The sequence below is a fragment of the Apodemus sylvaticus genome, chromosome X (genome assembly GCF_947179515.1).
Source record: "Apodemus sylvaticus chromosome X, mApoSyl1.1, whole genome shotgun sequence".
NCBI classification, from domain to species: domain Eukaryota; kingdom Metazoa; phylum Chordata; class Mammalia; order Rodentia; family Muridae; genus Apodemus; species Apodemus sylvaticus.
The window spans coordinates 63147060-63173923 of record NC_067495.1 but is presented as its reverse complement, the minus strand read 5'-3'; the positions used below and the strand labels follow the sequence as shown (position 1 = coordinate 63173923).

Sequence of the window (26864 nt, the reverse complement as noted above, 5' to 3'; positions counted from 1 at the left end):
CCCAAAAGCAAAGGCCGGTTTTTCTATAAACAAAACATTTTTATAAACAAATATTTTTATAAAACAAAAGAGATTTCTATAAATAAAATATATTAAAAATGTAAGATCTCAGCTTTTTTTTATTGAAGCAAAGACAAAACACTCCTCCTCATGTAAGGGATGCTAGGGGCCACTTGGAAAACCCCTGAGGCCCGTGGCAGGGGAGACACTTCTCTCTTGTTGTCTCGCAGAAAAACTGAGTTCCTCAGACCATGCCCGGAAGCCACTTGGCTCGAGTCTAGATTCATAGCCATTGCCCTAGACCGGCCATTGAGGCCGTCCATGCTACTTTGTGCTCTGCCTCTGCCGCCGCCTCTGCAGCCTGGGCCACCCCACTGCAGCCGCTGCTGCCCAGGCCACCCTCTCGCGGCCTGGCCTGCAGAGTTCCAAGCTCCCTTCAGCCGGGGCCACAAGCCAGGGCCACCATCGGCCTGGGCCCCATATCTCACTGTGCTGAATCAAAGGGACCCGGGTCTGCATGGCAGGAACTCTGCTCTGGCCTCTTCCCTGCTCATTTGAGCGAATGCTCAAACTTAGCGGGTAGCCATGTGTTCTAAATGGCTGCAACTCTAAGCCATCAGCCAAAACCAGCCTCTAAATCTATAACTCCATAGTCAGGATATGTAAAACCTTATACCATTAAGACGAATTAAAAACAAGAACAAAGCAATTACCCAAATCTTATAAGTTAAACCAGAGTTTTCCCAAACCTGGAGGCTACTTGTCCTTTAAGAGAGAAAAAAAAAAAAGGGTTGAGCACACCACTGCTGCCCGGGCCACCTGCTCAAGGCCCGCTGAGTTCCGGGCTCCCTCCCTGCTCCCAAGTGCTGGGATTAAAGGCATGTGCCATCATTGCCAGCAGTTGCTGCGCCCTGGCTTTACATCAGCTTGCTGCTGGCTTAAGAGGCCCCAGCAGACGAAATTTTCATCAATTTTTTTGTTTAACATGAAACAAACAAACACTCATTCGCACAAAATACAGACAAATAAACGTACATGTGGACAATCGGTGCACAGAAGACATAGAAATTAAAGCGCGCCTGCAATGTAACCAAATCCATTTTCCTTTTTTCTTTCATGTTTCTAGAAATATTTTTTTTTGTTTTTTGTTTTTTACTGTTTTTTTTTTTTGTTTTATAATTTATGGCCTATTTCTCTTGCCTGATGCAGTTTTAGACTGCGGACAATTGCCTAACTAAATTCCCTGGTCCATAGTTGTCTTCATATCCTAGCTGATCTCAGTGCAGGGCCTATATACTGAGTCAGTCTAGCCTGTATCTGTACACACTTCTGCAGCAACAACATTTTTTAGAAATAAATGACATTATTAGCGCTAAATTAATACCCTTTTGCTTACTGTGCCCGATACATAAAATTTTTCCTTTTCTTTTTCCTTGGAGCTCCTAAATTCAGACAGACATGCCTCATTCTGCCTTTCCGTTTCCAGTTATAATCCACATTGGTGCCATATGTAGAGTCCAGCTCTCACATCCTAACCGTGGGTTCTCTGGAAGGAAAGATGCGTAAGGAAAGGGGGCAAGAGAAATTACATAAAGAGACACAAAAACACATGGCTTCTGGTTCAAGTCTCCATTTTTAATCATGCCTCTCTCCCAAGAAACAAAGGCAGACCAAGCCCCTCCCCTGAAGGCTGGAAACCAGTTTTTCTTGTTCTTCAGGAGGTGGGTGGTCAGGTTGCAGTGGGCAGGGGGAAGTCACAATTCCTCCCTTCTATTCTTGAGAGCAGTGGGCAGGGGGAGGTCACAGTGTTTCCTCTTTCATGACTTCTGCCAGTTGACTCACTTTCTCCTGCATTTCGTTAAGTTTTTTTGTTTGTTTGTTTGTTTTTGTTTTTTGCGTTTCTTCTTTATTGGCTTCTATCTCTTGAGCCTTCTTCTCCTGGATTTCTTTAAGTGATTTTTGTGTTTCCATTATACGGGTTTCTACGTTATTCATGTTCCCCCATATTTCTTTAAGAGATTCATTTATGTCCTTTTTGTGTTCCTCTGCAACATCATGACCAGTGATTTTAAATCCAAATCTTGTTTTTCTGGTGTGTTGGGGTATCCAGGACTTGCTGTTGTTGGAGAATTGGGTTCAGATGCTGCCATATTACCTAGATTTCTGTTAGTAGTGTACCTACATTTGCCTTTTGCCATCTTTTTATCTCTGGCGTTAGTTGGTCTTGTTGTCACTGGCTGGTGTTTGAGCCTCCTGTGAAGCTGTAAGGCTATTTTCACAACACTGGATGGCTGGGTGTCCCCTGTCACAGATTGCTGATGTGCTGCCCTCCTCTTGGGTGCCCTTGGAGCCCTAGTGTGCTTTGCCCCAGATTGTCTCTGTGAACCAGGTGATGCCCATTCGCTCCTTCAGGGAGTGATGATGGTGTATGCTGCGGGGACCTTTTCCGAGTGCTGAACACTCTGCCGGGCAGTGGATCCCCCAACCGGGTTGGTGCACACAAGGCTAGCCTAGCTGCTCAGGCCCTGAGTCCAGGCAAAGGCCTGACAGGCATAGGCTCGAGCAATATTCGCCTCGGGCTATGTCTGCTAACTGGTTCTGTCAGGTACCCTGCGCCCCTACAAGTGCTGAGCAGTCTGCCAGGCAAACGACCTCCTGCCTGGGTTGGCACACAGATGGCCCACCGAGCTGCCCAGGGCCTGGGTGCAGGCCAACGCCCGCCAGATTTAGACCCAAGTGATGTTAGCCTCGGACTTTGTCTGCGTACCTGGGGCTGTCAGATAACTCTGGGGTCTGGGAGCCAAGATGGTGGAGCACGTCATTAACTGACTGGCAGGAGGCAGAGGTCTAATCTGGCTTCAGTGCGGTGAAAAGCACTGTAACTCTGTTGCTGCTTGCAGCCCGGCTGACCAGTGGTGGCCAGTGGTAGTGTGCGCAGGGCCTGCCTGGACACTGTCGCCTTGGTTCCACTGGTGGTGGCCCTCTCCGCTGGACTAGCTGGTGCTGCCGCTGCCGCCACCGCCGCCACCAGGGCCCTTCAATTGACAGAACTGATTTTAATGAACTCAGGCAGAGAAAAGCCTCAAAAGTCACATGTGCATCTTCGAGTACAATGAGATTTAATATGGTGGCTAACTTTAGGAGCAGTGCAGCAGGTAAAGAGTCAAGTGCATTTCTGTAAGTCAGATGCAAGTGAATCATCCAACATCATCATTCCCCACCCCTCAAGCAGATATCAGAGACAAGAGCAGCAAGGCTCTAGAGAGTTCTGGGATGTAAAAAAAAAACCACACGAGGTGTACCGTGGTAGGAAAGATTAAACCGGAAGCAAACGTGGAAGAAACATAGCTATGACGGCTCCACAGAAAGAGAGAGAGACAGGCAGAGCTGAGGACTAGGAAGGCTGGGCATCCGGTGTCTAGCCGGTTTCCTGTTAATCAATGCTCCGAATCAATGAAAATGGAATCCAAGCTCGTCACATGCGAGTTTACTTGGGAACTGTCACGCAGCTTCTCACAGATACACAAAAGGACAAAAGACAAGGAATAGGGAACTTCCATGTGTGTCTGAGAAACAAGAACCAGGGAGGTTTCCTAGCATACCTCACGTCGTGCCTTGGAGTGACAAAAGCAATGATTAAACAGATTAGAAGATAATGAATAAATAAGGACAGAAAATAATAAAATAAAATAAAATAAAATAAAATAAAATAAAGGAGCGTAGAGCAGTCAGAGAAAGCGAGGGACCTATGCCTGGAATAGAAAAGAAAGGTCAGAGACAGACTCCAACAAGATGGAACACTGTGTTCCCAGCCACTGGCAAGTGTTCTCTGGGGTTTAGAATGGCTGCTGAATGAGAAAACGGGATGTGAGGATGGGAGGAAGGTGGTCCGTGGCAAACTCGGATGCTTGATTCTGAAAGGACACATTAGAGCCTCCTAGCAAGTGGGCCTGGGCGAAAGTGTGTGCAGCCCCACCTCACAGTATTTCGCCTCCAAGTGGAGGCAGTTTGTGGAAGCGGCACAGGAGGGCACAAAGGTCAGTTTGTCCCTCCAGAGCAGGCAGGATTATTTAAGTGAGCACCAGTAGCCAGGAAAGACCTCCAGTGCCGCATCAGAGCCTAGGCGGAAGTGGGTCTCAGAGCAGCCACCGGGGGGCGCCCTTCTGAGGGACAAGGGCAGGAAGCTCCTGGGCCTCTGAGGCAAAGCAGGAAGTGGAGCGGAAGGAAGGCCAAGGCGCGAGGAGGAGGAGGAAGGAGGCCCGAGGAGCAGGGCCGCCGCTTCTTTCGAGGCTCAGCCCGCTGGTTCTGAAGGGCTGGAGTCTCGGGTAACTGACCACTGGTGGCATGAGGAATGGGGCCTTCATATTCTTCTGTCCCTTTCTTCCTCCCTCCCTCCCTCCTGATCAGGTGCCCATTTCCTTCATTTTTAGGCCTCTTGGAGGCGAAGCCTGCTGGAGGTGGGAAACGGCACAAAGGAGGCCCTCTCGACCTGACCCGGGCCTTCTGCCTCCTCCACAGGCTCTGTCCAGCCCCAGCCCCTTCAGAGAGCAACTATCTCCAGGTTGCCTGCCGGTCTGGGGCTTGCCAGAGAGCAGATGAGGCAGGTAGAGGGTGAGAGGGAAGAGGGAGCCATTCTCGGCCCAGCACCAACGGTCAAAGTATTGGGACGACTCTGGAAGACTGGGGGACGACTGGGGGACGACTGGGGGTCGCATGTGTGGCTTTGATGAAAGAAGAGGGCGTGTGTCGGGGCAGCGCAAAGCTGAGTCCTCCAGATAGTTGGTCTTTGGGCTTGGTCAGAGGCTGCTACGCCACATGGGCCTCAGCAAACATCTGTCGGGTGTAGAAAGCTGGGAAGGAAGGAAACGGTAGAAAAAAATAATCATTTGAAAAAAAAAAAGTTACTGGGAGAAATCTGGATGGATGGCCTGAGAAAACTGTTTGAAGCCCAGCATGCCACTAGTTAGCCCCGGTTGGTCTCAGTCGTAGTCCCCCTACCCCAGGTTCCTGGGTGGAAGGTTTTCAGGTACGATTCACGTGTCCGCCGCCTTCACAAGGGCAATATGACTTCATGGGCGGAGAGGGGAGGCTTACAGGGTGGGGGACAAAACGGAAATGGGTGGAAAGGGGGAGCACCGGGATAATTAAGACCGTGGTGTGAGGAAAACTTGAACGGAAGGTGAAGGGGAAAATTGAACACTGGGCATGCGTGAGACTACTGAGTACTCGGTGCATATTTTCCCCATGTGGGGAGTGAACGAATGCGAGGCACGAGGAAGAAGGTTGTCTTCCAGTGTCCAGGCTTTCTTCTTGTCGAGGCAGGCCTGGGGCTGATGGCGTATTCCAGGAAATGGGATGTGTGGAGTGAGTTTGAGCAGATCGATTGGGTAATGGAGCCAGTGCCAAGAGGTTGTTGATGGGAGGTGCTGGGGGAATGAGACAACACGAGGAAACCTGAGACTATGTGAGTACAAATGGGAGTTGAAGGCCAAAGAAGACCGGGACAGGGTAAACGGATGCTGATGGTGGCCGCGTTGGAGAAGATTCTCATCCACAGAGCCAGTTTTCTTTGCTTACTTGCTTGCTTGTTTTGTTTCGTTTGTGTTGGTGTGTGTCTGGGGAGGGGTTGTTTTTGCTTTTTCGGTTTGTTTGGGTTTTCTGGTGGGTTTTTTGGTTGTTTGGTTTTCTGTTTTTGTTTGTTTGTTCTTTGTTTTTGTTTGTTCTTTAATTCTGCTCAGGAAAAGAACAGTTACTCTAGGGCCATGGGGATACAGTGGCGTTTCTGCTCTCAGCCTAAGAGCCATGGAAGCAAAAGGCAAAGCAGCTGTTCCCTGCCGCCCCTCCACCTTGGAATGTAACATGGGGAACAAAACTAGAGCAACACCGCCTGCAATGGAGCCTAGCCGCAGAGGACATGCAAATCACCCTGGCAGAGGCCACAGTTGTGGCATCAGGACCCAAGTCAGGTGAGAAACCCATTCTTCCCACTCTCAGGTCAGCTGGTGACTCAGTTGGGCTGCATTCTTTTGAGTATGGAGTCCTGGAGGGTGAGGGGGTCAGGTTCCCTTTGCACATGACTAGAAGGAGTCCTTCAAACCCCTTTCAAAGTGACCACAGCGAGGCCATGCTGGCTGTGGGTTCTGAGAAAAGGGGGCATAGTGCACCGGTAAAGAGACGCCAGATTCGACTACCAAGGACGACTGTCTCCCGCAAACCCCTCAAACAGGCCAAGAAGACCTCTACCAAGGGAAGAGGTCGCGGTGAGTGTCATTGGCCGGGGAGGGAGCCTGGGATTGGCTGGAGAGAAGCATGCTGGTCATGAGTAAACCTGTGACCAACCCTGCCACAGAATTGCAGTGGGACCTTGGGCAAGGGTACCTTGGACTTCACTGGGCCCGGTAGGAGAAAAAAAAAAACAAAAACAAAGAGTCATATCAATGCTAGACAGCACTTGTTTGCAGGAAGCAGAGATCTGGGAAGGGGGTGCATTCAAAAAGGTTTATGGTGGGAAGTCCTCAGAATGGTGTTGAGTGTCTTCAGATGAGGCTGTTGGGCAGCCGGTGGGGAAGAATTCTTGGTCTTTTGCAGCTGCAAAGGAGAACCCTGTGCCCCAGCCTGAAGACTTGTCTCCAACAAGCCCCCAGGAAGTAAGGAGAATCTGTTGCTAGAGTGGGAGGCTCCCACCAGTTACTGTCAAGACCCCTTTTAACTGTGTCTTCAAGTCAGGGCTCTCGCCTCTAACCAACCGGTCAGCACATTGCCCTGTGCTGACATTGGGTAATGTCACTTCTTCTTGGGCCTCAGTCTACTCAGCGGCAGTTGAGCATAGGATCGGAGGGGTGGGGGCCTGGAGAGGTCTTCAGAGCAGTGACATTCTAGATTCCTGCCATCGGACTAACATTTGCCCATCCCTCCTCTCTTTCTGGCCGGCCTGGAACCCAATCCCCTATCAAAGGATCTCTGTCTCTACAGGAGAGACCCCACGGGTCTCAAGTATATCGCTGGCCCCGAGCACGTTCACCTCTGCCCTGGAAGTCTGTGCCCTCGGAGCAGCAATTGATGGGTCCTCCTTCCACGGAGCTTCATGGGGCTTTTGCATTGTCCAGCCCGTGAGTAGAAAGGGACCGTGCAGCTGGCTGTGTCTTGTGTGTGTGTGTGTGTGTGTGTGTGTGTGTGTGTGTGTGTGTCCAGCCCTGGGCTTAGTGCCATAGGAGCAGGAGGAGGGGGTGCCGGGAGGGAAGAGGACGAAGGGAGGTGAGGAGAGAAGGCTGCAGGTCAGACCGAGGGCACGGACAGGGGGGCCTCTCCAGCTTTGGCAGTTCCTACTCCAGAGACCTGGTACACGTATTTTGTTTTCAGGCAACCATTTCCTAGAGGTCATTTTGGCAAGAGTATTCTATACCTGTCACATTGAAAAAACAAAACACCAGCCCAAGGCCTGCTGCCTCACAGTGGGCCTTCAACACGTGGGCGCTGTTTCTCTACACACAACAGATGAGTTAGATGGGAGGGTCCTGATGAAACCTAGGGTTATGGTGGAGAGGGCCACAGAGGCCCAGGGCAAAGTCCAGAGGCCAAGAGAGAAAGCCTCCTGGAAGTGTCCGGGGCTTGTCCCTCATGATCTGTGGCGGCCTGGCAAAGTGCTGGCAAGTACCAGTCCCTGAAAATGGAAGGTCACTGTATCTCTTTAGGGACTTTGCAATCTATTAGAATGCAGACACTTGGGGTTCCCTGATGCATTCTTCACTGCATATCTGGGAGAGAATTAAAAAGGAAAACAAAACCTTGAACGGATTAATTTATTAGGAAAAAAAGTGTGTTGGGCTTGGGGGTGGGGGTAGAAAGGAAAGCAGACTGTGCAGGACAAAGGGCATGTGCGAGCCACAGGGCCTACGGTCTCCACAGTCCTTTGAATTCCCACCTTCTGGTATCGCAAAACCCTGCCAGTCTGTCTCTGCAGGTCTACCTGCCCACCCAAGTGTATAATAATTCCCTTACCTCTTGTTTCCAGATGCTCAAATATGATCCGCCTGCCACGTACCACCGCTGATCACCACCATCCCCTGGGGCCACAGGTTCCTGTAGAGAAGTAGGGGGGTTCCGGAAACTTGGGTGGGAGGAGCTAAGTCGATGTGTAGGGCAGACTGTCTGGGCATTGGAAGTGGGCACTGGAGGCAGCTGGGTACTGAGAGGGCATTAGGGCTTCTGAGAAGAGGCGCTGGATGCACAGCGCCTGATCTCCTCACACCTGTTTCTTTGCAGAGCTCCCGTGCCTCTAACCAGGCCTCGGCTTCTGCTACCTTAGAGTGTCAGGAAACACTGGAGGCTGCTGAGGCCCTGATGACTCTGAAGAACTCTTCTTGGACCTGGCGCCAGACCCACAGCTAAACAGGTAGCCGGCTTCTTGAAAAGGAGATAGTCGAGGGATGGGAAGCTCTGTGGCAAATTGGTCATAGCTGGGTCCATGGGGTTAGTTTGTGGTTGGAATGACCTCCGGGATGGGTGCACCAGCCTTCTGAGGCTGATGTCAGAGAGGGCACTTGGAGGATTATTCGGAGAATGCTAAGCATCTCAAGTTTTGTGCCTAGCAGTAATTGGCTGGTACCCTGATGTGGAAAGAGAAGGAGTCTGAGGCCCCCAGGGAGTTGCAGGGACCTGCCCCAGAGCAGGCAGCATATCAGGTGCAAAAAATAGAACCGGGCACCCTGATTTCCCACCCAACCCCGTGTCCCCAGCCTATTGCTCACTGTTGCCGTGGAGTTTCTACCCTGACTTTGACCGTTTAGTTCCCAGACAAAAGACACACACAACCTTTATATTTACAATAAGCCTTAAACAGCACAAGAGCTGGGCAGATATCTACCCTCTGTGCTATTAGAATCTGCTTTCCTATCGATAACCCCGAGTTATGACTGTGTTTCTTCTGGGCTCTAATTGGCCACGATATCATGGCTCCCCTAGCCCAGGCCGGCTTCTCCTTCCTCCCTCACCTTCCTCTCCCCCTCACGGTTCTCCTCCAATCCCCAAGCCCAGGAATCCTATGTCCCTTCTACCCAGCTATTGGCTGTCGGCATCTTTATTTGCCAATCAGAAATAACTTGAGGGCAAGGTCACACAGTGTCACTTGGTTCTACATGCAGATCCTCTCCTCTCTGGGACAACCAGGTCTTGGGGGCCCAATATTAGCATTAGAATGCAAGCAGCATCAGGCCAACCCACTACACACTGTGATGGTCTGGGGAAGACACAGAGACGGAAAGAGATTTAGACCCCGCTCTCTGGGGGGATTTCAGTTCAGATGTGCAGCCTGGATTCCTTCTCTGGCTGTATTTTGCAACACAGATCTCAAATGACCCATCCAGAGGGCAAGTGCTTTATGAGCTGAGAAGGGAATTAAACTTCTAGTGTGTCTGGGCAGCAAGGCTGGACCTCTTTTGCACAGAGACAGATAGGGCCTAGTGAATATAGGAGGAAGCCACCCTGGACAGAACTGCTGGAACACAAGGGGGCAGGAGGGAGCTGGGGAGGTGACTGTTCACAGGTGTCTGGCACGGGCAGGAGACAAAACCTAGGCCAGGGCTTCTTAAAGTGTCCAGCCTCAGAGCCCCTTTCCATCTGAGAGACGTTTACAGGACCCCAGTATATAGGCACATGGGCCATAGGTAGGTATGCACACAAAGCACGTGCAGATAATAAAGAAACTTACTTTAATACAACTCCTTCGTATACATGTAATTTTACCATTTATTAAAGATAAAAATGTGCATGACAAGGAAATGGGTGTTTTTGTTTGTTTTTACTCTGAGAGTTAGATCTTGACTCAAAGTTTGACACTGGGGAGCATAAAGAGTGTTCCTTGTTTCTCAGAGTTGGTCACCACTTTGGTTTTTACTTGACAGTGCTGAGGGTGCTGCTCCAGGTAAATATGTAGTACAAAATGGCAGAAGTGTGTTTAGAGTCATTTCAAAAATTGTTAGAAATACTGTCCAAATCCCAAGCCAAAATTCATCTGGCAGTTTTTCACAAGCCTCAACTCAGCAGCTCAAACAGCACTTTTTAAAGTCAAACATTTTACAACATGGTTAGGAGCAACAGACAGAAAATATTAAAAGGTTTTGTTTTCCACGGTTAAGCCATCATGTTTCTCTTAGAGCCCTCAAACAGGGCTCAAAACAACCCTCAAACAGGAAGGGAAAGACTGACACCTGAGGTTGTCTTCTGACCTTCACGTAACATTCTCTCTGTCTCTCTGTCTCCATCTCTGTCTCTGTCTCTGTCTCTCTCTCTGTCTCTCTCTCTCTCTCTCTCTCTCTCTCTCTCTCTCTCTCTCTCTTACACACACACACACACATCACATCACACCACACCACACCACACCACACCACACCACACCACACCACATCACATCACATCACATCACACCACAGCACATCACATCACATCACATCACATCACATCACAGTGTGGAACTGGGGACTAGGACAGGAGGAGTGGGTAATGGAAAGTCAAGGAACTTTCCTGAAATCAGAAAGGATATATTCAGAGAGCATGAGCTTCACCACAGTAGGTTTGTGCCCATGATAGAGGAATGAGGCTGTAGGTGAGGAATTCAGACAGGTATAGGTCTGTCCACTGGTCTTGGTGACGAATGTTCACTTGTGGGAGATGAAGAAATGGGGGAGAGTTGGGAAAGGGATTCGTGGTCATTAGGTGCTCCTCATACCATCCTTTCTGCCTTCAGGTCTTGCTTGAATTTGGAGCAGTGAAGCCTTCCAGCCCATCTGTGAGATTCAGATCCACCAGCCAGCTCCACTTCACCTCATTTGAGCATCTGGAGTGCACCTCCCTCTTGAACTTAAGGGCCCCGAGGAGGGGGTGCAGGCTTCTTCAGTCACCAAGCAGTTGATATTCTGTGTGGTTCATGTCTGAAATGCCTCAATGTGCTTTGTATGCCTTTGGATAGTTAATAAGCTTTCAGACTCTTTTCATAATGTAGATCAGTTCCTTAGCTTGCATAGTATTTTCTTGTACCCCCCACCCCCGCATCCCTCATTCCTTTGGAAACTGGTGCTGTTAAATGTATCTTCTGTAGATAGCACTGTGCAATTTAATGTGACAAGTCTGTCAGTGGGGTCCTGAGTGGGTTGTTTGCATTTGTTTTGTGATTGCATATGTGCCCGGTCACTCCCGTACTTGTATGTGGACACAAGAGAAGTTTCAACTTATGTCTAGGCTTGTGTATTTGAACAAATAATAAAGCATTGGTAGGAGGCACTGCCCAGGTCTTCACTGTAACTGGCTACACCGTCCCCAGTGGTCTCTCTTCTGGGACTCTGACCCTGCCACATGGTCCAAACCTTAGGCACGCTACACGATTCCTTCCTGCCTTCAAAACATGTACCACAATGGAGACTCTTACACCTTACCAAGCTGGGCTGTCAGCATGAAATTTAGCCTTGGCATCCTCTGGGCCACAGCTTCAGTGTGTTGGGCCTGAGGAAATAATCCCAGAAGATTTCGCCTCCGTGATGCTGGTCCCCTCGGTCAAAGGTGCTTTTGCAGCCCCATCTGACCAGCATGAATTATCCTTGTAAAGCAAAACTTTCACTTTAGTGGCACGTTTATCTTGTTAAGTATGGTTGGTTCATTCTTTATCTCCAAAGGACTATATGAAGAATGTATTCTCAACTCAACCTTTTGCATATGCAGCCCCAATTGAGGGTTTTTGAAGAATCATGTTGGTTTAGAGGGCCTTGTTTTCTTGGTGTCTACAATACCTCTGGCTCTTACACTCTTTTTGCCTCCTTTTCCACGGAGTTCCCTGAGCTCTAAAGGGAGGAAATAGATAAAGACAGCCCATTTAGGCCTGATTGTCCCAGGGTCTCTCGTTTGGTGCATAATGTCTGGATGTGGGTCTCTGTATTTTTTCCTATCTGCTGCAGGAGGAAGCTTCTCTGATGATGGCCTGAGTGTAGAAAGGCACTGACCTGAGTGTAGCTAAATGTCACTAGGGGGTCATTTCATAGGTATTTGGTTTTCACCTAGGTCCCTAGGCTATCTAATCTCAGGCAGGTTCTTGTCACCCAAGCAGTGTCTAGTATGGGTTCCATCTTGAGGAGGCAGCCTTAAGTCAAATCAGACATTGGGTTGGTTACTTCCACAAGATTTGTGCTACCATTGCCCTTGCATATCTTGCAGGCAAGACACCCTTACAGAACAAAGGGTCTGTGACTGGCTTGGTGTTCACTGTTTCTCCTTTGATATCATGCAGAGTACCTTCCTTTACCAACAAAGACACTAGAAAGTATGGGTGAAGGCTCTATGTGTGTTGTTTCTCTGACTTATTTCTCAATCTGCTTTCAGGTGTGCTGTTAAGTTGCTAGTATGAGATCTCACAAGTGTTCTTATTTTTTTGGTTTTTGGTTTTTTTGTTTTGTTTTGTTTTTGTTTTTGTTTTCTGAGACAGGGTTTCTCTGTATAGCTCTGGCTGTCCTAGACCTCACTCTGTATGAACTTGCCTCTTAGAACCACTTTCAGTGTGTCCCATAACGTTGGGTATGTTGGTTATTCATTTTCATTCACTTCTAGAAAGTCTTTCTTTTCTTTCTTCATATCTGCCTTGACCCATTTTTCAGTCAGTAGAGAGTCATTCCATCTCCACAAGCTTGTAAGTTTTATGTTCTTTCTGTTGATATCCGTAGTGGTCAGATAAGATGCAAGGTGTTATTTCAGTTTTCTTCTATCTGGTGAGACTTTCTTGGTGTTTGAGTATGTAGTCAATTTTGGAGAAAGTTACATCCGGTTCTGAGCAAAAGGTGTATTGCTTTGTGTTTGGATGTAATGATTTGAGGGTATCCTTTTTATATCATAAGTCTTCCTTTTGGTATATAACATCAGATAGATCCAACATTTCTCTCTTTAGTTTCTGTCTGTATGATCTGTCTTTTGGTGAGAATGGGGAATTCAAGTCTCCTGCTCTCAGTGTGTGAGGGTCAACATGTGATTGAAGCTATTGAAGTATTGCTTTTACAAATTGGGTGCCCTTGTGTTTGGTTCAAAAATGTTAAGAATTATAATGTCCTTTTGGTGGATTTCTTTTCTCCATTTTATTTTCTCCATCTATTTTCATTGAAAATTTTGCTTGGTACGATAATCTACGCTATGGTTTCTTAGAGTCTACAGGTTGTCTCTCCAGGTTCCTTTATATTTAGAATCTCCACTGAGAAGTCAGTTGTTATTCCAAGGTGTCTGCCTTCATTTGTTACTTACTTGGTCTTTTCCCCTTTTGGCTTTTATTATTCTCTTTTTTTGTATGTATAGTGTTTTGATTGTTCTGTGGTGAGGAGAGTTTCTTTTCTGGTCCAGTCTATTTGGTTTTCTATATTCTTTTTGTAACCTTTGTTGGCATCTCAGTCTTTAAATTATGGAAATTTTCTTCTACAGTTTTGTTGAAAATATTTTGTGTCTTTTCTTGTATCTCTTCCCCTTACTATATTCCAATGATTCTTAAATTTTCTCTTTTCACACTATCCCAGTTTTTCCAATTGTTTTGTGCCAGGATGCACACACACACACACACAATTTTCTTTTATGAGTATCTACCTTTTACTACCACATGTTCAGTGCCGGAGATTCTCTCTTAAATCTCTTGTATTCTGTTGGTGAGGCTTACCTTTGTAGTTCCTATTTGAGTCCTTCAAGTTTTCATTTCCTGATTTCCCTCAGCTCATGTTTTCTTTGTGGAATCTAGCTCCACTTTTAAGTCTTCAACAATTTTATTCATCTCCTTCCACTTTTTAAAAAAATTTTTTTTAGTAGATTTCTTTAAAGGATTTGTCCATTTACTATTTAAGGCATGCTATCATTTTATTTAAAGGTTCTTTTATTGTTCATTTGAGTTTGGGAAGATTGTGATTCTAGGTCTTTTCTTTTTTGTATGGGTGTTTTGTTCTTTTGTTTCTGTTGCCCTCTCTGGGTCTTAGAAGAGTGTGGTGGCTGTGTGCTGCCTGCTAGAATATTCTTCTTATGTTCTGGCATATGTAATCACTATGGATTTTAAGTAAAATGTGTTTCTAGGTATTGAGAACTGACACTTATGAATGGGGGAATGGGTTAGGAAAGTGAGAGGGTTCACAGGAAGAAATATCATGATGTTCCACTAAGATCTGCTTAGCCCCCTGGGAATGTGGGCATAGAGTGAGGAGTGGCTGCAACAAGTGGTCTGCTACAGAGCTAGGGGTAAAACTTAGGGATTGTATTTGAAGGAGAGGAGCTAAATGTGAAGATCCACAGTTTTCCTACATCCATCTCTGGGCAAAGTAGCCTGTGGGTTCCTAGGAAATGCCTACTGGAATTGAGGTCAGGGATATTGTGATCAGTTAAACGAAGGAAAGTTGGAGGTGTAAGTCTGTGTTCTACTGCCTGTGGGGGCACAGAGTGAGGAGAGGCCACAGTAGGTTGTTGAGGGAAATAATAAAAAAGGTAGAACTGGTACCTTCCTGCTCTTGTACCTCTAACTCCCTGCCCTGGCAGCCTGGGAGGCCACGCACTGGTGAGCCATGGCCGATCGGGTTTTATCTTGTGGAAATTCAATGGCCTGGAGCTTCTGAAATATGGTGGATTGCTACCACGCCAACCCTGTGCTTCAAATGTCTCATGGCCTTTGTGGTGCACATCTGGCAAACCCATGCTTTGCCACCCTACCTGTCTCTCTTGAACCCAGATGAGCAACACAAACTTAGTTCAGAGACAATGGTAACTCAGTCTATGGGCACAACAACTGAATCCTAATCTTGTAAGCTTTATTAAAATATGATTCTTTCGGTGGTGGATCCTTGCAGATCTGCCATGATACTAGGAAACTGTACCAGCTACATCTTACCGCTCTGCTGTCCCAGAAGTAATACTCTCCTGCTTCCTCCCTCCTTCCATTCAACCCAGAAGTCTCGCCTACTCTCCCAGTGATTGGCTCCTTTATTTATTACGGGATTTGTTCACAAAAACAGCACCCAGCCCACCCACAACAGTAGGTAGTCTGCTACAGAGTTAGACATGAGACTGGAGCATTGAATATGGAAGATAGTAGGAAATGGTAGAGGTCTTCAGTTGTCTTCCATGTTTCCATGGCCTGATAGGCTGATGTCTGGAATTGGAGGCTGGAATAATGATCAGTTGGGAAGGGAAGGTTGGAGGAAAAGATCTTCATGATCCATTAGAGATGGGGTCAGATAGGAAAGGAAGACTACTACATCAGGAGTTTGCTACACAGTTGTGGGAAAGACTTGGGGAATAAGATCTGAAGGAGCAATTCAAGAGTTAAAGATCTGAAATCAGCCTACATGCTCCCAAGTTAAGAGTCACATCTTATAGCTTAAAAACATCTTCCTTTGTGGCATATTTGATGTATTTTGGATATCTTGGCTAGTGCTCAATATTCAAACTTTCTATGTGTATTTACTTGACACTCACTAGTCTAGTTCATAGATTGAAATGATTAGCTCTATGTATTGCATCTTGACTCTGGTGTATGATGCAACAGTGTTGGATAGATAATAACTTATCCACCATATTAGTGTATCTGAAGAGTGCATCTATATCAACCTTTAGTGTAAAGGGTAAGAGATAACAACAAGAACTCTTGGGGAAGAGACATGCCTACCTTACATGTATGTGTACTTTATCCCATCTGTGTCTCTTTCTCCAAACTCTACCAACACTTAATTTAACAGTGTAAGAGAACTATGATTTTGTGGCAAGTAGACAAGACAAAGCAAAAGAGACACTAAGATAAACATATGAAATAAGCCAGATACCAGAAAAAGCCTAGAACTACTTTCCAACCAGGGCTATAAGAAAGGAAACAGAGCATATACCTTCAAGTTATGTAAATGTGGGTAATGGCTGGTGATTTGTAAATCACATATAAAAAGGTTGTTGAGTCTTAGAAATGTCACATCTTTCTAGACCACTTCCTTTCTCAGGAATTTATGTCTGTTTATTAATAAACATTATTTTTTCACTATCCATGTATCCCGGGTTCGTTCTTTGTTTCACCAAACAAGAGCCTGAAAGTCTCATACCCTTATCCATTCCTATAACAGTAAGTGAGCCCTCAGCCAGGAGGTAATGAAGACTGGAGACAGAAACTAACAATGTAGATCAGGAACGGGATACTGAAAGTGCAATGTTTCAGTCTGTCCTTAGCCAAAAGCAGGAAACATTCTTGGTTCTCTGGCCAGGAATGTCAAAAAAGAGGTTAGGTTGTTTTGTTTGTTTGGTTGCTTTACATCTCTTTTCCTCTATAACCAACCCTTCTCTGGACATGGATAGATGACTGAAACTCCAGTCAATCTAGGCATCAGTCCTGATTTAAAATTGGCTCTCTAAACATTAATGAAATGGTGTTATATCTGGTCCCCAAGTTAAGTCCATCTTCTAGATGATTTTAGGAACTTTTGAAGGGATAATGTTACAGTGGTCTTGGAGAACATTGAGGATGGATATCAGGGCTTTGTTGAAGCCTATTAGAGAAAAGGTATTTACTCCTGGTCAAAGGAATGAACTCCTCTGGTCCCATGTAGAAACATGGCATTCTGACTTGCACCAAAGATTATAACAATACATAGTATTTTCTCCTCCTTTAAAAATTAATTTCACAATAGTCTCTATCTCATGAAAAAGAAGGCTCTTTGATGACAGGAAAGAAGCTACACTTATCTGTGCATGGGTTTAAAGATAAATATTTAAAATGTGTTTGTAAATACAATTGGTTTAAAAATGTGGCAAATACACAGGTTTTCCTCTAAGGTATATGATCTTCACCAGTCAAGCATAAGTTGTCTAAGTTTACATGATCAGGCATGAATTCCCTTCTTTTGAGTAGGCCTTACATCCTAAACTAGTTAAAAATGCAGAAAATAATTGACTGTGGGATTCCAGTCCTCAATTTATATATCTACAACATAAAATCACAGAGCATATGATGTAAAGACGGTAATAGCCAGGGCTAGAGAGATGACTCAAGGTTAAGAGCACTGACCACTCTTCCAAAGGTCCTGAGTTCAAATCCCAGTAACCACATGGTGGCTCATAACCATTTGTAGAAAGATCTGACTCTCTCTCCTGAAGTGTCTTAAGACAGCTACAGTGTATTTACATATAATAAATAAATCTTTTTTAAAAAGATTGTAATAACAAGAGGACCAGGACATCTGTACTGCAATATAGGGTTTCCTTTTTTTATTTTTTATGTTTTTTATTTTTATTTTATTTTTTAATTTTAGCACATTTTTTATTTATTCGATATATTTTTATTTACATTTCATACAATTTCCACTTTTCTGGCTCCCCACTACAGAAAGTCCCACAAGCCCTCTTCCCTCCCCTTATTCCCCCATCCACCACTTCCCACTTCCCTGTTCTGGTATTCCTCTATACTGCTGTACTAAGTGTTTCCAGAACCAAGGGCCACTCCTCCGTTCCTGTTAGACATCATTTAATATGTGGATTATGTCCTTTTTTAAATGTAGGAATGAAGAAAGAAAAGAAAGACTTTCTAGAAGTGAATGAAAATGAATAACCAACATACCCAACGTTATGGGACACACTGAAAGTGGTTCTAAGAGGCAAGTTCATACAGAGTGAGGTCTAGGACAGCCAGAGCTATACAGAGAAATCCTGTCTCAGAAAACAAAAACAAAAACAAAACAAAACAAAAAAACCAAAAACCAAAAAAATAAGAACACTTGTGAGATCTCATACTAGCAACTTAACAGCACACCTGAAAGCAGATTGAGAAATAAGTCAGAGAAACAACACACATAGAGCCTTCACCCATACTTTCTAGTGTCTTTGTTGGTAAAGGAAGGTACTCTGCATGATATCAAAGGAGAAACAGTGAACACCAAGCCAGTCACAGACCCTTTGTTCTGTAAGGGTGTCTTGCCTGCAAGATATGCAAGGGCAATGGTAGCACAAATCTTGTGGAAGTAACCAACCCAATGTCTGATTTGACTTAAGGCTGCCTCCTCAAGATGGAACCCATACTAGACACTGCTTGGGTGACAAGAACCTGCCTGAGATTAGATAGCCTAGGGACCTAGGTGAAAACCAAATACCTATGAAATGACCCCCTAGTGACATTTAGCTACACTCAGGTCAGTGCCTTTCTACACTCAGGCCATCATCAGAGAAGCTTCCTCCTGCAGCAGATAGGAAAAAATACAGAGACCCACATCCAGACATTATGCACCAAACGAGAGACCCTGGGACAATCAGGCCTAAATGGGCTGTCTTTATCTATTTCCTCCCTTTAGAGCTCAGGGAACTCCGTGGAAAAGGAGGCAAAAAGAGTGTAAGAGCCAGAGGTATTGTAGACACCAAGAAAACAAGGCCCTCTAAACCAACATGATTCTTCAAAAACCCTCAATTGGGGCTGCATATGCAAAAGGTTGAGTTGAGAATACATTCTTCATATAGTCCTTTGGAGATAAAGAATGAACCAACCATACTTAACAAGATAAACGTGCCACTAAAGTGAAAGTTTTGCTTTACAAGGATAATTCATGCTGGTCAGATGGGGCTGCAAAAGCACCTTTGACCGAGGGGACCAGCATCACGGAGGCGAAATCTTCTGGGATTATTTCCTCAGGCCCAACACACTGAAGCTGTGGCCCAGAGGATGCCAAGGCTAAATTTCATGCTGACAGCCCAGCTTGGTAAGGTGTAAGAGTCTCCATTGTGGTACATGTTTTGAAGGCAGGAAGGAATCGTGTAGCGTGCCTAAGGTTTGGACCATGTGGCAGGGTCAGAGTCCCAGAAGAGAGACCACTGGGGATGGTGTAGCCAGTTACAGTGAAGACCTGGGCAGTGCCTCCTACCAATGCTTTATTATTTGTTCAAATACACAAGCCTAGACATAAGTTGAAACTTCTCTTGTGTCCACATACAAGTACGGGAGTGACCGGGCACATATGCAATCACAAAACAAATGCAAACAACCCACTCAGGACCCCACTGACAGACTTGTCACATTAAATTGCACAGTGCTATCTACAGAAGATACATTTAACAGCACCAGTTTCCAAAGGAATGAGGGATGCGGGGGTGGGGGGTACAAGAAAATACTATGCAAGCTAAGGAACTGATCTACATTATGAAAAGAGTCTGAAAGCTTATTAACTATCCAAAGGCATACAAAGCACATTGAGGCATTTCAGACATGAACCACACAGAATATCAACTGCTTGGTGACTGAAGAAGCCTGCACCCCCTCCTCGGGGCCCTTAAGTTCAAGAGGGAGGTGCACTCCAGATGCTCAAATGAGGTGAAGTGGAGCTGGCTGGTGGATCTGAATCTCACAGATGGGCTGGAAGGCTTCACTGCTCCAAATTCAAGCAAGACCTGAAGGCAGAAAGGATGGTATGAGGAGCACCTAATGACCACGAATCCCTTTCCCAACTCTCCCCCATTTCTTCATCTCCCACAAGTGAACATTCGTCACCAAGACCAGTGGACAGACCTATACCTGTCTGAATTCCTCACCTACAGCCTCATTCCTCTATCATGGGCACAAACCTACTGTGGTGAAGCTCATGCTCTCTGAATATATCCTTTCTGATTTCAGGAAAGTTCCTTGACTTTCCATTACCCACTCCTCCTGTCCTAGTCCCCAGTTCCACACTGTGATGTGATGTGATGTGATGTGATGTGCTGTGGTGTGATGTGATGTGATGTGATGTGGTGTGGTGTGGTGTGGTGTGGTGTGGTGTGGTGTGGTGTGGTGTGATGTGATGTGTGTGTGTGTGTGTGTAAGAGAGAGAGAGAGAGAGAGAGAGAGAGAGAGAGAGAGAGAGAGAGAGAGAGAGACAGAGAGAGAGACAGAGACAGAGACAGAGATGGAGACAGAGAGACAGAGAGAATGTTACGTGAAGGTCAGAAGACAACCTCAGGTGTCAGTCTTTCCCTTCCTGTTTGAGGGTTGTTTTGAGCCCTGTTTGAGGGCTCTAAGAGAAACATGATGGCTTAACCGTGGAAAACAAAACCTTTTAATATTTTCTGTCTGTTGCTCCTAACCATGTTGTAAAATGTTTGACTTTAAAAAGTGCTGTTTGAGCTGCTGAGTTGAGGCTTGTGAAAAACTGCCAGATGAATTTTGGCTTGGGATTTGGACAGTATTTCTAACAATTTTTGAAATGACTCTAAACACACTTCTGCCATTTTGTACTACATATTTACCTGGAGCAGCACCCTCAGCACTGTCAAGTAAAAACCAAAGTGGTGACCAACTCTGAGAAACAAGGAACACTCTTTATGCTCCCCAGTGTCAAACTTTGAGTCAAGATCTAACTCTCAGAGTAAAAACAAACAAAAACACCCATTTCCTTGTCATGCACATTTTTATCTTTAATAAATGGTAAAATTACATGCATACGAAGGAGTTGTATTAAAGTAAGTTTCTTTATTATCTGCACGTGCTTTGTGTGCATACCTACCTATGGCCCATGTGCCTATATACTGGGGTCCTGTAAACGTCTCTCAGATGGAAAGGGGCTCTGAGGCTGGACACTTTAAGAAGCCCTGGCCTAGGTTTTGTCTCCTGCCCGTGCCAGACACCTGTGAACAGTCACCTCCCCAGCTCCCTCCTGCCCCCTTGTGTTCCAGCAGTTCTGTCCAGGGTGGCTTCCTCCTATATTCACTAGGCCCTATCTGTCTCTGTGCAAAAGAGGTCCAGCCTTGCTGCCCAGACACACTAGAAGTTTAATTCCCTTCTCAGCTCATAAAGCACTTGCCCTCTGGATGGGTCATTTGAGATCTGTGTTGCAAAATACAGCCAGAGAAGGAATCCAGGCTGCACATCTGAACTGAAATCCCCCCAGAGAGCGGGGTCTAAATCTCTTTCCGTCTCTGTGTCTTCCCCAGACCATCACAGTGTGTAGTGGGTTGGCCTGATGCTGCTTGCATTCTAATGCTAATATTGGGCCCCCAAGACCTGGTTGTCCCAGAGAGGAGAGGATCTGCATGTAGAACCAAGTGACACTGTGTGACCTTGCCCTCAAGTTATTTCTGATTGGCAAATAAAGATGCCGACAGCCAATAGCTGGGTAGAAGGGACATAGGATTCCTGGGCTTGGGGATTGGAGGAGAACCGTGAGGGGGAGAGGAAGGTGAGGGAGGAAGGAGAAGCCGGCCTGGGCTAGGGGAGCCATGATATCGTGGCCAATTAGAGCCCAGAAGAAACACAGTCATAACTCGGGGTTATCGATAGGAAAGCAGATTCTAATAGCACAGAGGGTAGATATCTGCCCAGCTCTTGTGCTGTTTAAGGCTTATTGTAAATATAAAGGTTGTGTGTGTCTTTTGTCTGGGAACTAAACGGTCAAAGTCAGGGTAGAAACTCCACGGCAACAGTGAGCAATAGGCTGGGGACACGGGGTTGGGTGGGAAATCAGGGTGCCCGGTTCTATTTTTTGCACCTGATATGCTGCCTGCTCTGGGGCAGGTCCCTGCAACTCCCTGGGGGCCTCAGACTCCTTCTCTTTCCACATCAGGGTACCAGCCAATTACTGCTAGGCACAAAACTTGAGATGCTTAGCATTCTCCGAATAATCCTCCAAGTGCCCTCTCTGACATCAGCCTCAGAAGGCTGGTGCACCCATCCCGGAGGTCATTCCAACCACAAACTAACCCCATGGACCCAGCTATGACCAATTTGCCACAGAGCTTCCCATCCCTCGACTATCTCCTTTTCAAGAAGCCGGCTACCTGTTTAGCTGTGGGTCTGGCGCCAGGTCCAAGAAGAGTTCTTCAGAGTCATCAGGGCCTCAGCAGCCTCCAGTGTTTCCTGACACTCTAAGGTAGCAGAAGCCGAGGCCTGGTTAGAGGCACGGGAGCTCTGCAAAGAAACAGGTGTGAGGAGATCAGGCGCTGTGCATCCAGCGCCTCTTCTCAGAAGCCCTAATGCCCTCTCAGTACCCAGCTGCCTCCAGTGCCCACTTCCAATGCCCAGACAGTCTGCCCTACACATCGACTTAGCTCCTCCCACCCAAGTTTCCGGAACCCCCCTACTTCTCTACAGGAACCTGTGGCCCCAGGGGATGGTGGTGATCAGCGGTGGTACGTGGCAGGCGGATCATATTTGAGCATCTGGAAACAAGAGGTAAGGGAATTATTATACACTTGGGTGGGCAGGTAGACCTGCAGAGACAGACTGGCAGGGTTTTGCGATACCAGAAGGTGGGAATTCAAAGGACTGTGGAGACCGTAGGCCCTGTGGCTCGCACATGCCCTTTGTCCTGCACAGTCTGCTTTCCTTTCTACCCCCACCCCCAAGCCCAACACACTTTTTTTCCTAATAAATTAATCCGTTCAAGGTTTTGTTTTCCTTTTTAATTCTCTCCCAGATATGCAGTGAAGAATGCATCAGGGAACCCCAAGTGTCTGCATTCTAATAGATTGCAAAGTCCCTAAAGAGATACAGTGACCTTCCATTTTCAGGGACTGGTACTTGCCAGCACTTTGCCAGGCCGCCACAGATCATGAGGGACAAGCCCCGGACACTTCCAGGAGGCTTTCTCTCTTGGCCTCTGGACTTTGCCCTGGGCCTCTGTGGCCCTCTCCACCATAACCCTAGGTTTCATCAGGACCCTCCCATCTAACTCATCTGTTGTGTGTAGAGAAACAGCGCCCACGTGTTGAAGGCCCACTGTGAGGCAGCAGGCCTTGGGCTGGTGTTTTGTTTTTTCAATGTGACAGGTATAGAATACTCTTGCCAAAATGACCTCTAGGAAATGGTTGCCTGAAAACAAAATACGTGTACCAGGTCTCTGGAGTAGGAACTGCCAAAGCTGGAGAGGCCCCCCTGTCCGTGCCCTCGGTCTGACCTGCAGCCTTCTCTCCTCACCTCCCTTCGTCCTCTTCCCTCCCGGCACCCCCTCCTCCTGCTCCTATGGCACTAAGCCCAGGGCTGGACACACACACACACACACACACACACACACACACACACACACAAGACACAGCCAGCTGCACGGTCCCTTTCTACTCACGGGCTGGACAATGCAAAAGCCCCATGAAGCTCCGTGGAAGGAGGACCCATCAATTGCTGCTCCGAGGGCACAGACTTCCAGGGCAGAGGTGAACGTGCTCGGGGCCAGCGATATACTTGAGACCCGTGGGGTCTCTCCTGTAGAGACAGAGATCCTTTGATAGGGGATTGGGTTCCAGGCCGGCCAGAAAGAGAGGAGGGATGGGCAAATGTTAGTCCGATGGCAGGAATCTAGAATGTCACTGCTCTGAAGACCTCTCCAGGCCCCCACCCCTCCGATCCTATGCTCAACTGCCGCTGAGTAGACTGAGGCCCAAGAAGAAGTGACATTACCCAATGTCAGCACAGGGCAATGTGCTGACCGGTTGGTTAGAGGCGAGAGCCCTGACTTGAAGACACAGTTAAAAGGGGTCTTGACAGTAACTGGTGGGAGCCTCCCACTCTAGCAACAGATTCTCCTTACTTCCTGGGGGCTTGTTGGAGACAAGTCTTCAGGCTGGGGCACAGGGTTCTCCTTTGCAGCTGCAAAAGACCAAGAATTCTTCCCCACCGGCTGCCCAACAGCCTCATCTGAAGACACTCAACACCATTCTGAGGACTTCCCACCATAAACCTTTTTGAATGCACCCCCTTCCCAGATCTCTGCTTCCTGCAAACAAGTGCTGTCTAGCATTGATATGACTCTTTGTTTTTGTTTTTTTTTTTCTCCTACCGGGCCCAGTGAAGTCCAAGGTACCCTTGCCCAAGGTCCCACTGCAATTCTGTGGCAGGGTTGGTCACAGGTTTACTCATGACCAGCATGCTTCTCTCCAGCCAATCCCAGGCTCCCTCCCCGGCCAATGACACTCACCGCGACCTCTTCCCTTGGTAGAGGTCTTCTTGGCCTGTTTGAGGGGTTTGCGGGAGACAGTCGTCCTTGGTAGTCGAATCTGGCGTCTCTTTACCGGTGCACTATGCCCCCTTTTCTCAGAACCCACAGCCAGCATGGCCTCGCTGTGGTCACTTTGAAAGGGGTTTGAAGGACTCCTTCTAGTCATGTGCAAAGGGAACCTGACCCCCTCACCCTCCAGGACTCCATACTCAAAAGAATGCAGCCCAACTGAGTCACCAGCTGACCTGAGAGTGGGAAGAATGGGTTTCTCACCTGACTTGGGTCCTGATGCCACAACTGTGGCCTCTGCCAGGGTGATTTGCATGTCCTCTGCGGCTAGGCTCCATTGCAGGCGGTGTTGCTCTAGTTTTGTTCCCCATGTTACATTCCAAGGTGGAGGGGCGGCAGGGAACAGCTGCTTTGCCTTTTGCTTCCATGGCTCTTAGGCTGAGAGCAGAAACGCCACTGTATCCCCATGGCCCTAGAGTAACTGTTCTTTTCCTGAGCAGAATTAAAGAACAAACAAAAACAAAGAACAAACAAACAAAAACAGAAAACCAAACAACCAAAAAACCCACCAGAAAACCCAAACAAACCGAAAAAGCAAAAACAACCCCTCCCCAGACACACACCAACACAAACGAAACAAAACAAGCAAGCAAGTAAGCAAAGAAAACTGGCTCTGTGGATGAGAATCTTCTCCAACGCGGCCACCATCAGCATCCGTTTACCCTGTCCCGGTCTTCTTTGGCCTTCAACTCCCATTTGTACTCACATAGTCTCAGGTTTCCTCGTGTTGTCTCATTCCCCCAGCACCTCCCATCAACAACCTCTTGGCACTGGCTCCATTACCCAATCGATCTGCTCAAACTCACTCCACACATCCCATTTCCTGGAATACGCCATCAGCCCCAGGCCTGCCTCGACAAGAAGAAAGCCTGGACACTGGAAGACAACCTTCTTCCTCGTGCCTCGCATTCGTTCACTCCCCACATGGGGAAAATATGCACCGAGTACTCAGTAGTCTCACGCATGCCCAGTGTTCAATTTTCCCCTTCACCTTCCGTTCAAGTTTTCCTCACACCACGGTCTTAATTATCCCGGTGCTCCCCCTTTCCACCCATTTCCGTTTTGTCCCCCACCCTGTAAGCCTCCCCTCTCCGCCCATGAAGTCATATTGCCCTTGTGAAGGCGGCGGACACGTGAATCGTACCTGAAAACCTTCCACCCAGGAACCTGGGGTAGGGGGACTACGACTGAGACCAACCGGGGCTAACTAGTGGCATGCTGGGCTTCAAACAGTTTTCTCAGGCCATCCATCCAGATTTCTCCCAGTAACTTTTTTTTTTTCAAATGATTATTTTTTTCTACCGTTTCCTTCCTTCCCAGCTTTCTACACCCGACAGATGTTTGCTGAGGCCCATGTGGCGTAGCAGCCTCTGACCAAGCCCAAAGACCAACTATCTGGAGGACTCAGCTTTGCGCTGCCCCGACACACGCCCTCTTCTTTCATCAAAGCCACACATGCGACCCCCAGTCGTCCCCCAGTCGTCCCCCAGTCTTCCAGAGTCGTCCCAATACTTTGACCGTTGGTGCTGGGCCGAGAATGGCTCCCTCTTCCCTCTCACCCTCTACCTGCCTCATCTGCTCTCTGGCAAGCCCCAGACCGGCAGGCAACCTGGAGATAGTTGCTCTCTGAAGGGGCTGGGGCTGGACAGAGCCTGTGGAGGAGGCAGAAGGCCCGGGTCAGGTCGAGAGGGCCTCCTTTGTGCCGTTTCCCACCTCCAGCAGGCTTCGCCTCCAAGAGGCCTAAAAATGAAGGAAATGGGCACCTGATCAGGAGGGAGGGAGGGAGGAAGAAAGGGACAGAAGAATATGAAGGCCCCATTCCTCATGCCACCAGTGGTCAGTTACCCGAGACTCCAGCCCTTCAGAACCAGCGGGCTGAGCCTCGAAAGAAGCGGCGGCCCTGCTCCTCGGGCCTCCTTCCTCCTCCTCCTCGCGCCTTGGCCTTCCTTCCGCTCCACTTCCTGCTTTGCCTCAGAGGCCCAGGAGCTTCCTGCCCTTGTCCCTCAGAAGGGCGCCCCCCGGTGGCTGCTCTGAGACCCACTTCCGCCTAGGCTCTGATGCGGCACTGGAGGTCTTTCCTGGCTACTGGTGCTCACTTAAATAATCCTGCCTGCTCTGGAGGGACAAACTGACCTTTGTGCCCTCCTGTGCCGCTTCCACAAACTGCCTCCACTTGGAGGCGAAATACTGTGAGGTGGGGCTGCACACACTTTCGCCCAGGCCCACTTGCTAGGAGGCTCTAATGTGTCCTTTCAGAATCAAGCATCCGAGTTTGCCACGGACCACCTTCCTCCCATCCTCACATCCCGTTTTCTCATTCAGCAGCCATTCTAAACCCCAGAGAACACTTGCCAGTGGCTGGGAACACAGTGTTCCATCTTGTTGGAGTCTGTCTCTGACCTTTCTTTTCTATTCCAGGCATAGGTCCCTCGCTTTCTCTGACTGCTCTACGCTCCTTTATTTTATTTTATTTTATTTTATTTTATTTTATTTTATTATTTTCTGTCCTTATTTATTCATTATCTTCTAATCTGTTTAATCATTGCTTTTGTCACTCCAAGGCACGACGTGAGGTATGCTAGGAAACCTCCCTGGTTCTTGTTTCTCAGACACACATGGAAGTTCCCTATTCCTTGTCTTTTGTCCTTTTGTGTATCTGTGAGAAGCTGCGTGACAGTTCCCAAGTAAACTCGCATGTGACGAGCTTGGATTCCATTTTCATTGATTCGGAGCATTGATTAACAGGAAACCGGCTAGACACCGGATGCCCAGCCTTCCTAGTCCTCAGCTCTGCCTGTCTCTCTCTCTTTCTGTGGAGCCGTCATAGCTATGTTTCTTCCACGTTTGCTTCCGGTTTAATCTTTCCTACCACGGTACACC

At 47.4% G+C, this 26864-nt stretch overlaps 2 protein-coding genes across 2 annotated transcripts; one reads left to right on the top strand and one right to left on the bottom strand.

Annotated features, from left to right (window-relative positions):
* The first annotated feature begins 4463 nt into the window (after window positions 1-4463).
* Window positions 4464-8388, top strand: LOC127674745 (doublesex- and mab-3-related transcription factor C1-like). The gene is made up of 7 exons (XM_052170375.1): window positions 4464-4600; window positions 5793-5966; window positions 6109-6260; window positions 6589-6647; window positions 6973-7109; window positions 8012-8075; window positions 8263-8388. Exons 1-7 carry the CDS (start codon window positions 4596-4598, stop codon window positions 8386-8388), a joined length of 717 nt encoding a protein of 238 aa, XP_052026335.1. The 5' UTR covers window positions 4464-4595.
* A 13378-nt stretch (window positions 8389-21766) lies between these two features.
* LOC127675767 (doublesex- and mab-3-related transcription factor C1-like) lies at window positions 21767-25691 on the bottom strand. Its single transcript, XM_052171869.1, has 7 exons — window positions 25555-25691; window positions 24189-24362; window positions 23895-24046; window positions 23508-23566; window positions 23046-23182; window positions 22080-22143; window positions 21767-21892 (listed from the first exon to the last, which is right to left on the bottom strand). The coding sequence occupies exons 1-7, from the start codon at window positions 25557-25559 to the stop codon at window positions 21767-21769; spliced, it is 717 nt and encodes a 238-aa protein (XP_052027829.1). The 5' UTR covers window positions 25560-25691.
* Between the last annotated feature and the right edge of the window lie 1173 nt (window positions 25692-26864).

What these genes read in the sequence shown, in the direction of transcription:
- LOC127674745 (XM_052170375.1), top strand. An exon ending in TACCAAGGGAAGAGGTCGCG is followed by an intron (nt 6,261 to 6,588) that starts GTGAGTGTCATT and finishes GGTCTTTTGCAG; the next exon opens with CTGCAAAGGAGAACCCTGTG. An exon ending in GCTTTTGCATTGTCCAGCCC is followed by an intron (nt 7,110 to 8,011) that starts GTGAGTAGAAAG and finishes TCTTGTTTCCAG; the next exon opens with ATGCTCAAATATGATCCGCC.
- LOC127675767 (XM_052171869.1), bottom strand. An exon ending in GCTTTTGCATTGTCCAGCCC is followed by an intron (nt 22,144 to 23,045) that starts GTGAGTAGAAAG and finishes TCTTGTTTCCAG; the next exon opens with ATGCTCAAATATGATCCGCC. An exon ending in ACCATCCCCTGGGGCCACAG is followed by an intron (nt 21,893 to 22,079) that starts GTTCCTGTAGAG and finishes GTTTCTTTGCAG; the next exon opens with AGCTCCCGTGCCTCTAACCA.